This window comes from Chaetomium globosum, genomic scaffold (assembly GCF_000143365.1).
Source record: "Chaetomium globosum CBS 148.51 scaffold_4 genomic scaffold, whole genome shotgun sequence".
Classification (NCBI taxonomy): domain Eukaryota; kingdom Fungi; phylum Ascomycota; class Sordariomycetes; order Sordariales; family Chaetomiaceae; genus Chaetomium; species Chaetomium globosum.
Genome location: NT_165979.1, coordinates 3,179,844 through 3,194,996, shown reverse-complemented (window position 1 = coordinate 3,194,996; position 15,153 = coordinate 3,179,844). Strand labels below are relative to the sequence as shown.

At 56.3% G+C, this 15,153-nt stretch overlaps 5 protein-coding genes across 5 annotated transcripts in view; 3 read left to right on the top strand and 2 right to left on the bottom strand.

Moving 5' to 3' along the window:
- Window positions 1–850: 850 nt before the first annotated feature.
- On the bottom strand, window positions 851–2,287 carry CHGG_04756 (uncharacterized protein; the record flags this gene model as incomplete). The annotated part of the gene is made up of 1 exon (XM_001223969.1): window positions 851–2,287. The coding sequence occupies one exon, from the start codon at window positions 2,285–2,287 to the stop codon at window positions 851–853; it is 1,437 nt and encodes a 478-aa protein (XP_001223970.1).
- A 1,434-nt stretch (window positions 2,288–3,721) lies between these two features.
- Window positions 3,722–4,611, top strand: CHGG_04755 (uncharacterized protein; the record flags this gene model as incomplete). The annotated part of the gene is made up of 3 exons (XM_001223968.1): window positions 3,722–3,763; window positions 3,914–4,172; window positions 4,232–4,611. 3 exons carry the CDS (start codon window positions 3,722–3,724, stop codon window positions 4,609–4,611), a joined length of 681 nt encoding a protein of 226 aa, XP_001223969.1.
- A 2,703-nt stretch (window positions 4,612–7,314) lies between these two features.
- CHGG_04754 (uncharacterized protein) lies at window positions 7,315–10,309 on the top strand (the record flags this gene model as incomplete). Its single annotated transcript, XM_001223967.1, has 5 exons — window positions 7,315–7,364; window positions 7,478–7,623; window positions 7,707–7,731; window positions 7,794–9,193; window positions 9,246–10,309. 5 exons carry the CDS (start codon window positions 7,315–7,317, stop codon window positions 10,307–10,309), a joined length of 2,685 nt encoding a protein of 894 aa, XP_001223968.1.
- Window positions 10,310–11,512: 1,203 nt separating this feature from the next.
- Window positions 11,513–13,852, bottom strand: CHGG_04753 (uncharacterized protein; the record flags this gene model as incomplete). The annotated part of the gene is made up of 1 exon (XM_001223966.1): window positions 11,513–13,852. The coding sequence occupies one exon, from the start codon at window positions 13,850–13,852 to the stop codon at window positions 11,513–11,515; it is 2,340 nt and encodes a 779-aa protein (XP_001223967.1).
- An 881-nt stretch (window positions 13,853–14,733) lies between these two features.
- CHGG_04752 (uncharacterized protein) overlaps window positions 14,734–15,153 on the top strand; it is a gene marked incomplete at both ends in the record, with an annotated part of 3,661 nt that continues 3,241 nt past the window's right edge. Inside the window, one exon of the mRNA XM_001223965.1 lies at window positions 14,734–15,107. Within this exon, the coding sequence (XP_001223966.1) occupies window positions 14,734–15,107 (374 nt within the window). The remainder of the gene's footprint in view (window positions 15,108–15,153) is intronic.

The window sequence follows — 15,153 nt, the reverse complement described above, 5'->3', positions numbered from 1 at the left end:
CAGCCTCCGTCCGGGTCCCGGAGCACTCGTTCAGATGGATGTGCTTGCTTGGAAGTATGTACTGAACCAAGATGCCGACGTCCCAAGAACAAACACCCAAAGAGATGTGGAAACCCGCCCCCACCCGAACACGAGCAGACGGGGAGAGGAGACCCAATCCCGCACTATTGCTTTCTTTCCACCAGCCCGAGGAGAAAATAAATCCTTCAAGCAGCGAGGGCACAACCAACAGCCAACGCACGCATCCGTCATCACTGGAGTAATTGGTCCGTCCTCGGGCACGGAACCCGGCATCAATTTCAAAAAGTAAGCAGCGGTGACGACTTTGGGGGCCATGGACGGATGACTGCAGTGAAAAAAAAAAAAAAAAAAGCAACACTCGAACTTGGTTGTCGTGATTGACTCTGGAGAAATGAACCAGGTAGATACTATGTAGGTATCTTCGACTTTGCCATGATGCCTCCATCCAAAGGCGATCGAGTGAACGTGTTCAAAGATCCGACAAACTTCCACAATGCCCAGACAAATCACCCCAAGATGTGTGCCAGCCCAGTTCTATTGCATACCATCCGCTGAGCCCCCGCTTCCCGGAGCAAGAAAAACATTCCCAGGGCCAACCTAAGTTTTAAATGCCATCGTCATCAGAAGCCAAAATACAAACGCTTTATGACCCAAAAATTACCCCAACGCCGAATGATACTAGTAATAAACAAGCGCAGAATGCTCCCCTGCGCGGGTGTGCTCATGATGGCTGATGTCGCTGGAAAACAAATGAGATGAAATGGTAGCCAAGTATATGCATCCAAATATTGATGCCAGCTTCAAACAAAATGGCCGAGAGCCAACAGCCTTACACGGCCACCGCTGTGCTCTTGCTGCTCCGCAGTGACCAGCGGTTCTTCTTTACCAGTTTCCCGGAAGGAGCCGGGCTCTTGGAGAGCTTGCCCGGTTTCGACGACGGTGCGGTCGCGGGGACAGCGATCTCCTTTGGCGCGGCGAAAGCGGCTTCGTCAAAGCTCGTCGGGAGAGCGGCCACGTTCACGACCGGGCGGTCTTTTTCTTCCCTCACTTTCTTGGGCTCCGCCGTAGGTTTCGGGCTGGGCTCCGTGGCCACGGTGGTGTTGGACTGGATTGGCTCGAGCTCGGTGAACCTAGTCATTTTAGATGTCCTTCGTCCCTTCTTCGTGGGGGAGTCGGAAGCGGCTGTCGGGGCCGCAGGAATCTCTGTTGGGGTTTTGACAATGGCGGTCTTCTCTTCGCTGGTGGATTCGGCTCTGCCAATCTCGGCATATTGGGGCGCCGCCAGCCCCTCGACCTTTAGCACCGTCGGAACCGTGGCTGTCTTGGTGGAGAGCGATGCGCTAGATGCGACAGGAACCATTGTAACTGAGCTGGCGCTCGACGCCGCCGATGAGAACACCTCCGGCGTTGTGATGGCAGTGCCAAACTGCATGGGCGGAAGTGCAGGGACAGGAGGGACACCCTGCGCGAGAGAGCTTGTGCGCGGCGCATGGGGGCTTCGAGAAACGGACTGGTTCGGGTCCGAGATTCTGCGTGACCGGCCGGGGTGCAGCCTGTGAATGGATTCGGTATCGCTTGTAGGCCTACTCGGCTTGGGGATATTCGCTACAACGCTGGTTGGAGGGGGGATCGGAACGCTGTGCCGGTCTACCGGCTTCATCTCCAAGTCGTCCTGGGAGCTGGTTGAGCCGCCGGAGCTCTCAACAGGCGACGGCGCAGCATCCCTCACCCCGAGTGTGCCCGCAGGCGGAAGCGGGGTTCGGCCGGTCGACATCTTGCTCGATGACCGGCTCGTCCGGGACGAATCGACGATCCTCTCGACCTCCTTGCCTTTGGGCGAAATGCTCCCCGCGTCGATTAGGCTGTAGGTCATCTCCCGTCCATGCGGGGTCCAGCCGGCGGGCATGCTGCTGTAACTGTAGCCTCGTGGTAGCTGGACGACCGGGCTCGCGTAGGCGGATGGGTACGAGACGTGCGAGAGCGAGCTATGAACGCGAGGCATGCCCGCATGGACGGGGGTGATCATGCCACTCATGCCCACACCGCTGGCGGTCATGGCGCTGCGCCGCCGGTTTTGCTCGACGATCTTGGCCCTGTCATTTTCTCTCCAACCCCCTGGCCCGCCCGACATAGCATCAATGGCGGCATGTTTCGGTACGTGCTTGTAAGGTGGCTTTTGCGCCTCCTCCTTCTCCTTCTTAGCCTGCTCTGCGCGGTGTTCCTTGGCAGCCTGCCTGCCCCGCTTGATCATCGAAAACATCGACATCGTGTGTGGCCCAGTGTTGTTTGTCGTTGCCGGGGTAGGGTGGTGCCGTTACCGGGCAGTCGCGGATTCACCCAACGGCGGGATCCGATCGAGGTTGTGGTCGACGTCAGACCTGGCGTGAGGGTGCCTGACCGAACTTGATGAGAAATGGGTCGCGGGGTGCAGGGTGCGGAGGCAGTAATATATTAGGTCGAGTCGGGGTGCATAGACAAGCGGGATGTAGCGAGTGATGTGAGGCTGCCTATATTAGGTCCTTGGAGAGAGCCAGGGGTCAAGCTGAAGACACCTCCGGGCTGAAAGCGACCAAAACGACAGGTGACAGGCAGCAAATGATGGGTAGAAGCGGTGAAACCTGATCCGCAAGAAGCCTTGTGACGAGAAAGTTGGGGAGGGATGTGTGAGAATGTTTGTTGAAAGTTGGTGGTTTGCAAGGTTGGAATCTCCAAGCACCGAGACAACTAATCACCAACCAATCGAGGGCCTGGTGGATGGGTGATGAGAACGGTATTGACCTGGGAGGACAAAACCACCCCACCAAAAGGTATCGTTGTGGTGTGTAACGCACACGGAGAGATGGCGGGGGTTGATGCCACTTGAAGACAACTCAACTCTCGAAAGGAATGGAAAGCAGTGTTGCGGGCGATCAAAAGGCTCGGGTTCGGCGAGAATTGGGCTTTCCTTCGCGAGGGAGAAGGGCTGTGGCAGCGCCAGGCATTTTAAGAGCCGCCAAGCAGAAGGGAAGGGGCACCCACCAAGCCAATGCAGCTTTCAGCCCTCAATTCACTGGAACATGGCATCTGCGGCAAGGAGCAGGGGTAAGAAGCAGCCACGCGGGGGTTCTCCGATACCACATCCATGTTGGGAGGGTGGTGCAGCCTGGGCCATGGCACACGGCTGATTGACACCGAACGGAAAGACGGATGTGCCAGGCTGCTAGTGCGCGGGGCCACTGCACACCAAAATGGAAGCAGCGGGACGGGTTCTTTCTCGCCCTTCGATAGGTCTTGTCTCCGAACCCGAATGAATCCCCTGCAAACTCTTCTTGTTCCAGGCAAGCGCGTCCTTTAACTGAACACCAACGATGGATATCTTACCAAAGCCACTCTCGCCAATGCGGTCAACCAATACCGGTCTAATTAGGAATGTGCTTGGTACCGCACTGGCACCAGATAAACCCGAGCTTGTGGTGGCAGCACGCGCTCCCCGCTGAAATGTGTAGTTGTGGATGTAACTAGAGTTGCGCAAAATCCGAGGCGTGAGGCCTGTCCCATCGAAGACGAGGAATTACTCGATCACAGACCCGCATACTCGGGCAGTCCATTCCCTGCCCTGCCTGGAGCCACGCACGCACATCTCCAACCACCAGTGGAAAAGCGGGCCCTCGTATTGCTAGGAGGTGCCAGGTACCTCCAGATAACGCGCCTTACCGCCAGAATGGCTCGCAATGGACCAGGGCCCTGGAACGATCGCCGCCGGGTGCGTCGAACCGCCGTATCAGCCGCAGATGGCTACCGATAGGTAGCTTGATATCGCAAAGCAATTACCACGCAGTGAAGGGAGGAAGATTTGGGTGTTGGAAACTGAAAGTGACCAAGGCAGTGTAGAGCTACATTAGAGTCACGATAGGTACTGGAGGAGACTGCTTGGCGGGCGAAGACCGAAATCAGCCAGGCGCGAACCCAGCACCCCCTTGGCAGGGACAGGGCCACGAACGACAAGGACCGTGCCGGCCGCCGCCATCAAGAGGGGCGATGCGGATCGAAGATCATTGGAGGCACAGCCGTTTCCCAAACGCCTCCCGAAAAGGTTGTTGTGCCTATCTACACAGTAGCGTCAGTTGTCGTGGAGCTATCGCAAATTTCCACCTTTTCTCCATATTACCTAGGTATACGTGTATAAAACGCAGGACCCAAACTGAAATAGCTAACAAAAAAAAAAAAATAGGTCAATTACATCAGGATCCTTTTTTATTCCCCAACGAATTCATGGCTTCGGTTTCGCAACCTCCAGTCAACTGGGAGTCTGCCGGGTTTGCTCAAACATGGCTCGAAAGTGAGACAACTGGGCCGAGGACTGGTGGCACTTTTGGCAAGTCGGAACTTTCTTTGTCCTCTCCTCTCGCCCCTCCGATCTCCACCGACCAACCCCTTGGAATGAGAACATCTCCGGGCAAATTGATTGGGGCACTTGGGGGCCGCTTGATGCCCAAGTCCATAACTTCGTCCAAACCCCGCCGTTATCTGGACGTGACGGTCGCTGCTGCTTGCAGCCAGTCCTCCATGGCGAATTCGATAGCGCCGGTTGGTCAGCCTTCTGAGTTCTGACATGGCTCCTATCGAGGCTGGGATGGAATGAAAACCGTGAAGGGCGCTAATCTGAATCAGGCGGCTCTGCTCAAGCTTAAGAGGGCCAGAGAAGTCCAAAGCGCCACACCAAGCCCAACTGGGAACTCCCGATGGGTCCTATCTCTTTTCTCTTTCGCCTCATAACATCCCGTTGGTCGCGTTACTTGTGGTTAGTCGCAGATGATCGCCGCGCCCAGGGTCTCGTTGTCTCCCGAGACCTGTGAGTTGAATACCTGCAGCACTGGCGCGGATGCTCGCACCCGCGCGGGTTTAAAAAAAGAAGTTTAAAAGAAAAGCGGCAATATTGGGAATGCCGCCCTGCCGATCATGCGGCTCTTGGCCGATAAACCCCTGTCTCACTGGTTCGGACGAGATTGGGTGGACCCACTGATATTGATCCTCGAGATGAACCTCGTCTCTTTCGAGTGAGATATCTTTATCTCGACAACTTCCCCAAGATGACACGATGGGGTCCCGACAGCCAGCCCCTTATCGATGCGGCGTGATTGTTATCAGGAAATGCGGTGTGAAAGACGACTCGGTCGGGCTTCTTCTAGATGACTCAATCGGATTAGCCACAGCTGAGCTGAACTGACAAGCGCCGGTTTAGGTATGGCGGGCTGCTGGTCTCAGCTGCATTTTGGCTTCGGGCAAACCGCCGACGATGCCGACTTCCTCTTCAAAGTGGTATGAGGCTGGCTATTCCAAGCGCCTTGCATTAAAACGGCTGTAAGAGCTTCTGGGAGATTCCCGACCTTAAACACCTCGCTAAAGTTGTCTCACGTCGCAACTACCCGAAACCTGAGACCGAAACAAATGGTTTGACATGATGAGCAGGCGGCGAGTTACTCCCGGCGTGAGATAATGGGGTATAAATCAGCCAATTTTGAGGACTGTGATTGAGTGACGTACGCATCAACCAGGTTGCATACCTGGTAGTATTGGAGAAATATTGCATCCAAGCAAGGTGAACATGTGTAATATATGACCACGCATGAACCCTGGCGCCCCATTTGATAGTTACCAGCTAATTTTTGGGCCCAGCCGCGTGGTGTGGCGCCCACGCCTGCCCTCCTCGGGCATCAATATAACGGCGTTTATTTTCTGCGTCCCGCCCGGGCCATACGTTGCCCTTGGTGGTCCCCGGCATCCCCAAGACAAGCGCGCACGTGGCGGGCTCGGGTCTGGCCACAAAATGGACTGCGACCTGCTCCCGTTGCCTTGGTGGTTTACCCTTCTGATGATAACCATGTGCATGTTTGTGATGTGTTCGTGCCGTGATGAAGACAAGACCGTCTTACTTATTGTTCACAATTGGCCGAGTCCCGTCCATTTCCTCCCTCGCCCACGAACTTCATAGATCGTGTTGATGATATCTCGTAGCGCCAAGAAAAAGAAGAGTAAAGGTCCTGTGAGACTCTTCGACCCTGTTATAAAATATCTCAAGGCGTAATGATAAATGGATAATGGAAAAGGAGTCGGCGAACGAGGTGGAATATATTTAAACAATTGACAACTCCATTATGCTCACGTAGCATTACAACCGAGAGGCTGAAGATTGTTTCGGAGAAAACTATGGGAAACTATGAAACGTCGTGTCTAGAGTGGGACTATGTTTTTTGGGCTCGGCCTTGGACCCTGCGCCCCGGGTCTTGACTGCCGGAGAAAGCCGGGGCCGTGGTGAAGAAGCCGGTAGTTCGCTCGAGACAAGTTTGTAGCCGCACAATGTTTAAAAGCGCGGACCGGGCCGTTGAGGAGCGGATGTGAATCAGGTCATGCGGCGCCGGGATCCGGCGTGTCCGGGCCGGTGAAATGTCGAAAGCAGGTTCGAGGTCTCCCCAATCTGTGCCACAAAAAAAGGCAGGAGTGGGGGTCCCGAGGGGGCCTCGAGGGTGTTCCCGACCTCGGCGGGGTGGCGTTGTGACATCAGGAGCGCTTATTTCTGGTTTAGCGCCTGAAAAAGCCGGGGCATGGCTTGCCGCTAGCCTGATTCTGGACCCGCCGCGGCCAGCGATCACGCACTCCGCCCGCTCTCTTCCATCGCAACCTTGCGTCCCTGCAGCAAAGCGTCGGGCCCAAGAATTTCATCGCACGACTCATCGTCCGAAAACAGCCATCGCGAGCCCGCGTTGCGCCGCCCATCTCCACGCGCCAAACAGCCGGTTACAGATTATTTTAACTTGGGCGGGCAAATTCGTGTAGGTGGGGCCGATGTTTTTGCCGTTTTTTGCCTTTGTGCCCCGTTTCTTCGGCCTTTTGGTCCTTTGCCCCCCCCCCCTTTTTGAAACCCTAAGACCCCCCCCCCCCCCCCCCCCCCCCTAGCCCCGACCACGTCGGATTTTTTTATCCATCCTCAACGTCGCACGGCGATCGAGCAATAGTAGTCAAACCCACATCTCCGTCGCATCATCTACACATCCGAGCGCCTTTTTGCCGAAAACGCGCTCCCATCCGGGAACGCGCGTCATCCTCCCGAGACACTGGCGGCCCTTGTTCTCCTCAGCCCGGCTGAACCTGATCTGTCGCTTTCCCCCCATCAACTCGACGCCGCGCCGTTGCCTCATCTGGCCGACGAGGACAGTGTCGTCCCCGAGGCGGCGCCCGAACCGTTGATGATGGCACAGTCGGTGCCTCATCAAACGCCGGACAAGAGGCGTGTCAAGGTCTATGAGCTACGTCACAATGACTGGTTCGATCGCGGGACCGGATTTTGCTATGCTTGCTGGGCGGCGGTACGTCTCTCTCCGTCCTGCGCATTTTCGCATGTGGTATCTCGCATGTGATATGTTTTGCGCGTCGATATTACCGCCAGTTTGCTGACCCATGCGGCCTACGTATCATGTAGGCGGACGAATGCCCAACCGAAAGAGCCTCACGTAGTGGTCGAGTCGGAAGACCAGCCCAACCGCCGGCTGCTGGAAACCAGGATAGTCAAAGATGATGGCTTTCAGAAACAACAAGGCATGCCAAGTCCTGCGCTTTCATACTCACGTGCGTCTAGTCTAATATAGACCTTACAGAAACCCTCATAGTATGGACGGACAATGGCGTTGATATGGCGCTGAGCTTTCAAGAAGCCGATGGCTGCACCGCAATATGGTTGGTCATTATCTACTCGAACAAGGGTTCCCTGTGTCGCAATCTAACCCCCCGCTCTCTAGGAAATTCATCGACCAAGTTCAGCAGACCTTCCAACCCGGCATGTCCGGCCCGGACGACAGTTATTCAGATGACTTGACCATGGAGCTGCCCCCTTCCGTTCAGCTTCCGCCGGCTGATCTAGGGTCGCTGCCCGAGTTGGATATGGCGATCCGAAACTTGTCGCAATCGCCCGCCGGTCGCGACGCACTTGCGAAAACCATCATGAGCGAGGACTATATCAGCAAACTCATCCCGTTGGTAGAGATGGCCGAGGATCTCGAGAGCCTAACTGACCTTCATCGGTTATGCAACATCATGAAGACGGTGCTGCTCTTGAATGATACCAGCATAATCGAGCACGCAGTTTCGGATGAGTGTGTCTTGGGGGTGGTGGGCGCGTTGGAATACGACCCCGATTTCCCGAGCCATAAGGCAAACCATCGGCAGTGGCTGAACAACCAGGGCCGGTACAAGGAGGTGGTAAGGATCCAGGACGAGCACGTCCGTCGTAAGATCCACATAACATACCGACTGCAGTATCTGAAGGACGTTGTGCTGGCAAGGATACTCGACGACCCGACCTTCTCGGTTCTCAACTCCCTCATCTTCTTCAATCAGGTCGACATTGTTCAGCACCTCCATACCACTCCCGGCTTCATGCATGACCTCTTCGCTATATTCCACGACCCTCACCAGCAGCCGCTCCGGAAGAAGGAGGCGGTTCTGTTTATTCAGCAATGCTGTGCCATCGCCAAAAACCTACAACCGCCTGCCCGCCAGGGCTTGTACGTGCACTTCCTTAAGGAGGGCCTTCTCCCCGCCATTAACTTTGGCATGCGCCATCGTGACGTATCGGTGAGAGTGGGCGCAACGGACATCCTGGTTTCCATGATCGACCACGACCCCTCGCTGGTTCGACAAACAATATACGAGCAAATCCAAAAGCGCCTACAACCACTAACAGACACTCTGATCGACCTTCTTCTCGTCGAAGTGGATCTCGGTGTCAAGTCCCAAATCTCGGAAGCGCTCAAGGTCCTTTTAGATCCGTGTCCACCGCCAGTGCAGCAGCAGCAACAGCAACAGCAACAACAACAACAACAACAAGAGTCGCGTGGAGAGTTCGCGGGCCAGCCGAGGCTCCGAGTGCACCCCGGCATCGACTCACAACAAGACGTGTTCCTGACGCATTTTTACGAGCACTCGGCCGTTAGGCTGTTTAAGCCCCTTCTCGAGCTCGAGAAAAGGGCCGAGATGAAGTTCAGCCCGTCAGAGGAGGGCGTGTTCAGCTACCTGAACGACATTCTCTGCTTCTACATTCAGCGCCACCATCACCGTAGCAAGTTTTTCGTATTCACTTATAACATGGCCTCCCGGCTCGTGCAGTTGCTTGCTTGCAAGGAAAAGCACTTGCAGCTCGGTAAGTGACGTCTTCTCCAGCGTCTCGCAATATTTGTTAACCCAAGGCTTAGTTGCGGTCCGCTTCTTCCGCCACCTTGTGATAATGCAAGACGAGTTCTACGTCAAACATATGGTCGACAAGCAGGTCCTGGGCCCCATCCTCGATGTCCTGCTCCGAACCCTACCGCGAGACAACCTCCTCTCGTCCGCCTGCCTTGAGCTCTTCATGCTTGTTAGTAAGGAAAACATCAAGGAGCTGATCAAACAGATGGTTGAGAACTACCGCGAGAAGGTCATGGCTCTCGCATACATCCCCACCTTCCACGAAATTCTCCACCGTTACGACCAGACCCAAGGCTTCACCATCAACATTGATCCCTATTTCGAATCCGAGGACGAGCTCGGAAGGGGGCGCCCGCCCAACGGCGCCCCGCGGGGGATGATGGAACATCTCTCCGTCGACCAGGCGCAGGAGGACTACTGGAACACATCAGACGACGAAGAGGATTTTACCTCACAACAACCCAGTGCGGAGGAGCTCCAGCGATCGCTGGACATGATGGCGGACAGGAGCCCGTCAAAACCGCTGGTTGAGTATACCTCGGACGAAGAGCTAGACGAGAACGACGCCGTTATGACCACCCTCCCCGCGGGAATAACAGCAACCCAAACCTCAGGCGACGAGTCCACGCCGCCGCCAACAACCGGCAGTCCCACCGCTGCATCGACGAACGGCACATCCCCATCCGCATCTGCCACAGCAGCTGCCGCTGCCGCTGCCGCAGCGGCAGCCCCACCACCCGAGCGTCTCTCAGAGAAACGCCGCCGCGAAGAAGACGAAGACGACGACGTCCTCGACAAGCTGACGCAACACAAACGGCGGAACAGCAGTAGCGCTGCATCGAATGCTTCCCTGCCGGTATCTGCGACAGCCATTCTTCGGAAAAAGAGGAGTTTCTCGGGGCAGGGGCACGGCGCGTCAGGGACACCAACAACAACAGGCGGTAGTCCAAAAGGGGGCGGCGCAGGCGGAGGACCATTGAAAAAAATCGCCATCAGCATCTCACAAGCGGCCAAGGCTGCTATGGTGAAGGCTGACGAGAGCGGCGGTGGTGATGGGAGTGGACGGGAGTAGATGGCTGTTTGCTTATCGTGCTAGTGCAACGCGCGGAACGCCTTGCTAGTCATTCACCCATCATGGGGCCTAGCGGGCAACATACTTTTTCTCTCGCCCTCTCGCCCCCTCGTACCCCTCCCTACCTTGTCGGCCTTGCGTCTAACACTTCAAATCCTGCACGGCTTATATGACGGATAATGTCCCCATCACAGTCCCATTCCCAATTCGCATTCCGGTTCTCATGGGCGGTGTCAAACTAACGAGACGGCGTTGTTTACTTGGCGTGGGAGGGACGGCGTTTTTTTTATCCCCCCCCCCCGACCATCGGTTGTTGGTTCTTTTTTTTTTTCTCGGTTTGCCGGTTTCTGGCTGGCCCCGTCTGGGACGCACGGGGCCGAACGGACGGATTGGAATGGAATGGTTTGGACGGGTCGGTTGGCGGCGACGGTGGATGATGGATGGATGGATGGGTGGCGGATGGGTGGATGGCGGGCGACGGGAGCGCGCCGGGGGTTTATCATATCCATATCCATACCTACCTACCTATCCATATCCCTGAGATTTCTGCCTACCTTTTACTCTTCGCTCTCTTGTCGTTTTCTTTTTGTTTTATCCACCCACTTTCTCTCTAGCCTTTTTCTTTTTTCTTTTTCTTTTTCCTTCTCTCCGAACATCCGGCCGCCGTCCGCCTGGTTGTCTGCCTGATTTAATGCCGGTCCTGGTCCCGGTTGTGAAGGGTCGGGGATAGATAATGGTTTGCATGGCGGGCTGGATAGGGTTGATATCAAAGGGGGTTTCCCACACGGGGAGGGCAAAGATGAGCTGTCGTGGGACATGGGCTGTGTGATGGAGAGTGATAGTGGGCCACGCAAGAGGCAAGGGGGATCTCGAGGATGATTGAGGGGTGGTCAAGGGATAGTAGCGCGGTGCTGGTTTCGGTTGGTTAGGGAGTAACGGCATACCCCATGCATGTATAACAAACATATCGGCCCTACCTCACTCCCTTTACTTCCTAGCAGGTTAGCTGCTTGGGATGAGGTCTTTCTTGAATGGAAGTGGCCTTGAGCGACAAGCAAGATCTATATTTGACGATGGACGAACGAACGAACGAACCCAACTTCAACTCCGTGAACAAACCAACAATGTGCTTTTGATTTTGAGCTTTCCCCATGTACAGACAAACAGCCCCCGCGATTCTCACCCCGCTGCCATCCCCTCCCCTTAAAAAGCAACAACACTAAACTTCCTAAACTGCCTCTCCCAAGCCTCAAACCCCCTCAACATATCCTCCGTAATCTGCCTCTTCTGTCCTCTAAGCGCCCTCTCCAAATCCTGCATCATAATCGCCGGCTCCCCGCCCCCGACCCAGCGATCATACGCCGCCACCCCCGCAGCCGCACAAATTCCCTTAATCTCAGCACCTGAGTACCCCTCCGACTCGCGCGCGAGCCGGTCGACATCGGCGTCGGCGTGCCACATGCGCCGCGCCGCCACCTGCGCGAATATCGCCCGCCGCGCCGCCTCGTCCGGCGGGCTGACGTAGATCAGCTCGTCGAACCGGCCCGGCCGGAGGAGAGCCGGGTCGAGCGCCTGCGGCCGGTTGGTGGCGGCCAGGACGACCACGCCGTGCAGGGCCTCGAAGCCGTCCATCTCGTTGAGGAGGGTCGTGAGCACGTTGATGCCGCCGTGGCCGCTGCTACTACTGTTGTTGTTGGTGCTGGAAGAGGAGGAGGAGAAGCCGGCGCGCTGGCCGGCGATGCTGTCGATCTCGTCGAAGAAGATCATGCTGGGGCTGACTTCGCGGGCGCGTTGGAAGAGGCGGCGCACGGCGCGCTCGGATTCTCCCACGTACATGTTGAGCAGCTCGGCGCCCTTGACGGCGAAGAAGTTGAGCCCGGACTCGGTTGCCATCGCTTGTGCTGCCATCGTCTTGGAGCAGCCGGGTGGGCCGTACAACAGGAATCCCTTGGGGGGACGGTCGAAGTACCGTGATAGTGTCTCGGGGGGCTCGACGGAGAGCCGGACCGCCCGCCGGAGGGAAAGCTTGACGGTTTCTTGGCCGCCGATGTCGTCCCAGCGGATGGGCGGCGGTTTGAGGTTGATGTCGTGCATTGCTGAGGGACGGATCAGGCGGAGGGCCTCGTGGTAGTCGGTGGGGAGGTGGTAGACGGGTGCTGGGGGAGGGGCGGTCTCGGTTCGGTTTTCTGCTTCGTCTGAAGCAGGGGTAGGGTAGTCGGATGCATCGGGCTGCGCTGGGGATATCTGACAGTGGCGGACCCGTGCGATCAAGTCTGCCTCGTCTACCAGCCGGGAAAGGTCCTTGCCATTATAGGCGTGGGTGCGTTCGCTCAAATCGCGCAGTAGGTCTTGCTCCTGGTCGGGAGCGACGTCGAGGTCGAGGGCCGCCAGGATCTCTTTCCGACCCTCGACATCTGGCAGAGCGAGGTAGATCTCGCTGGTGAAACGACGGGGTTCCTTCAAATCATCAGGTATATCCGTGGTGTAGTCGAGACATGTGGCAATGACAACCACCTTGGGGAGTTCCCCCTTAGTGGCGGCATCTGCGGCGAGAGTGTCGAGTGCCTCACAAAGGGCAAGGATGACAGCGGCGCGGTTGCTGCGCTCCTTGTCAATCAGGCGCTCGAGCTGGTCGATGAGTACGATACTGGGTTGTTGCAACCTCGCCTTCTGAAACACCTCTTGGATCTCAGAGAGCTTGTCCTTGTACTGGATGCGGAAGACGGTACCCCAACCGGTGCCGGCGATGTTGTTCAACAGCATCGTCTTGCCCGTGCCGTGACCACCATGTATGACAATACCACGGTAAGACGGCTTTTTCCTGAAGGGAATGTCTGCGTCAAAGCAGCCCAAGACGTTGTTGAGCTGACGGATTTGCGGGTCTAGCCCCCGAATGCCTGTCACTTCGAGTTTCCGCGCCGACACCCGGTCTGGTTGGCTGCTTGTAGGCGCGGTAGTGGCAAGCTTGATGGCTGTTTTCCGGTCATGGTAGCGAGCGTTTCCCGTATTCCTGCCATTTACAGATGTCACCAGGAAAGACCTCTCGGGCCCCCTGGCGAAGAGATTCTTCAAAAGGAGGCCAGCAAAGACATGCTCGACCTGGGATAGACGGCCGGCCAGAACAAACTCCCAGCCAGAAATATCCTCAGGGGCAAGTGGGCTAGGAGGAGAGCCATCCTGGTTGGGGGGTTGTTCTATGACGACCTCATCGGCGTCGGGGAGCGGGCCTCCTAGTGAAGTGATGCGGACCTGCTCGCCCAGTTTGTAACCACAAGCATCCCGGAAGGCATCGTACATTTGCGTAACCGTCTTGTCCAACTTTTCGGGTGCTTTCCAGAGGGTGGCCTCTCGGCGAATTGGGGGTTCATCTGGTGAGGCCGAAACCTTCTCTAAGCAAACGACCCTGCCGCCATCTCTTGTGCCCGTCAACTCAATGAGGGCTTCCTCATTCACATAAACCCGAGACGGTTGCTTTTTCTGCAGCCTCTTGTCGGTGTCAGTGTTGACGTGCAGTTTTCGAATGCGGAACTCGAGTGACTTCATGGCGTTTCCGCTTTGGGGAGGCGTGATCTTTTCTTGGTGGTTTTTATCCAGGCAAATGAACAGGGTATGTGGTTGGGTGATGCCCCGGTCAAAATATCGTTGATCAAATTCGGACTTGGTTTTAGTGTCTCATAACTAGGATCAGGGGGTCAATGAACCTAATACAGGGCCGTACTGTATTTCAGGCCAACAGGTTCAAGGTTCCAGGTTTCTTCCACGGAGATTTTTTGAGAGACGAATAACTAGCCCTAAAGTTTTAGAATTACGGCGTTTGATATCCAGAATCTGCGCTGGAACAGGCCAAGATTTGATCCGAGTGGGGCCTAGCCTCCCGCAGTTTGGCACTGACTGCCAGGCCCGAGCCAGTGAGGAACCAGCCCCACATGCCCCGGGCAGTCACTCCATCCTGAACTGGTGAGTTTATGTAACTCCCATCTAACGGCCTGTTCTTTTCAGTGTAAGAGAATGAGATTTCACACCAGCCGGACTCATGTTTACAAGGCGAATACAGCTGCAGCAGTCCATAACGAGGCAATGTTGCTCCCACAGGGACTCGATCGCCTGGATTTCGACTAAAAGCAACAAGAAAAAATCAAAATCGAGATCGTCATCGAAGTCGAAATCGAAATCGGCATCGTCGTCGTCGACTTCTTCATCACCAGACGACGGTCCCCAACCATCCCTCTACTACAAGTTATTCGGCCCCAAGCCCAAGACTCCAAAGGCAAGGCCACCGCTACCACTGCCCCGTCCCCCCAGACCAGAGTATAAAAGGCCATCCCGTCCAATACAGCCCAAAGAGGACACCCAAGCCCAAGCCGAGGACGACCGGAGAATAGACGTCTCCCACATCGGTCATGAGCTCAGGGCCTGGCTTAAGGATGCTGGGGCCGTCTGCAGCAGCCCAGGTTGCCCGTGAGGAGCCCAAGCCCGAGCCCGAGCTCGAGCCCGAATTACCCAGCGGGAAGCCCGTCCTCGTTCTGAGTTCCATGTCCCGCTCACTCGTCGCCTCCGACTTTTACCGCTGGGCACCCCAGGGTCGTCACGTCGCCGGTTGGGCGGGCGGCATTTCCAAAGTTGTGCAGTCGGTTTCTCCCGTCACCAGAGAGCCCCGCGGCCAGTACTTCCTCTTCTTCGACACGTGGGACGCCGCCTACCGCTGCAGGGACCAGTTTAGAAAAGCCTACCAGCTCACAAACAAGAACGAATCTCCAGGCCAGCTCAAGACACCACCTGCGCTGAAAGGCCCGACAAGGTGGGAAAGGGAGGCGTCTGCAGGCGACAAGCTTCCCTTTTCTACC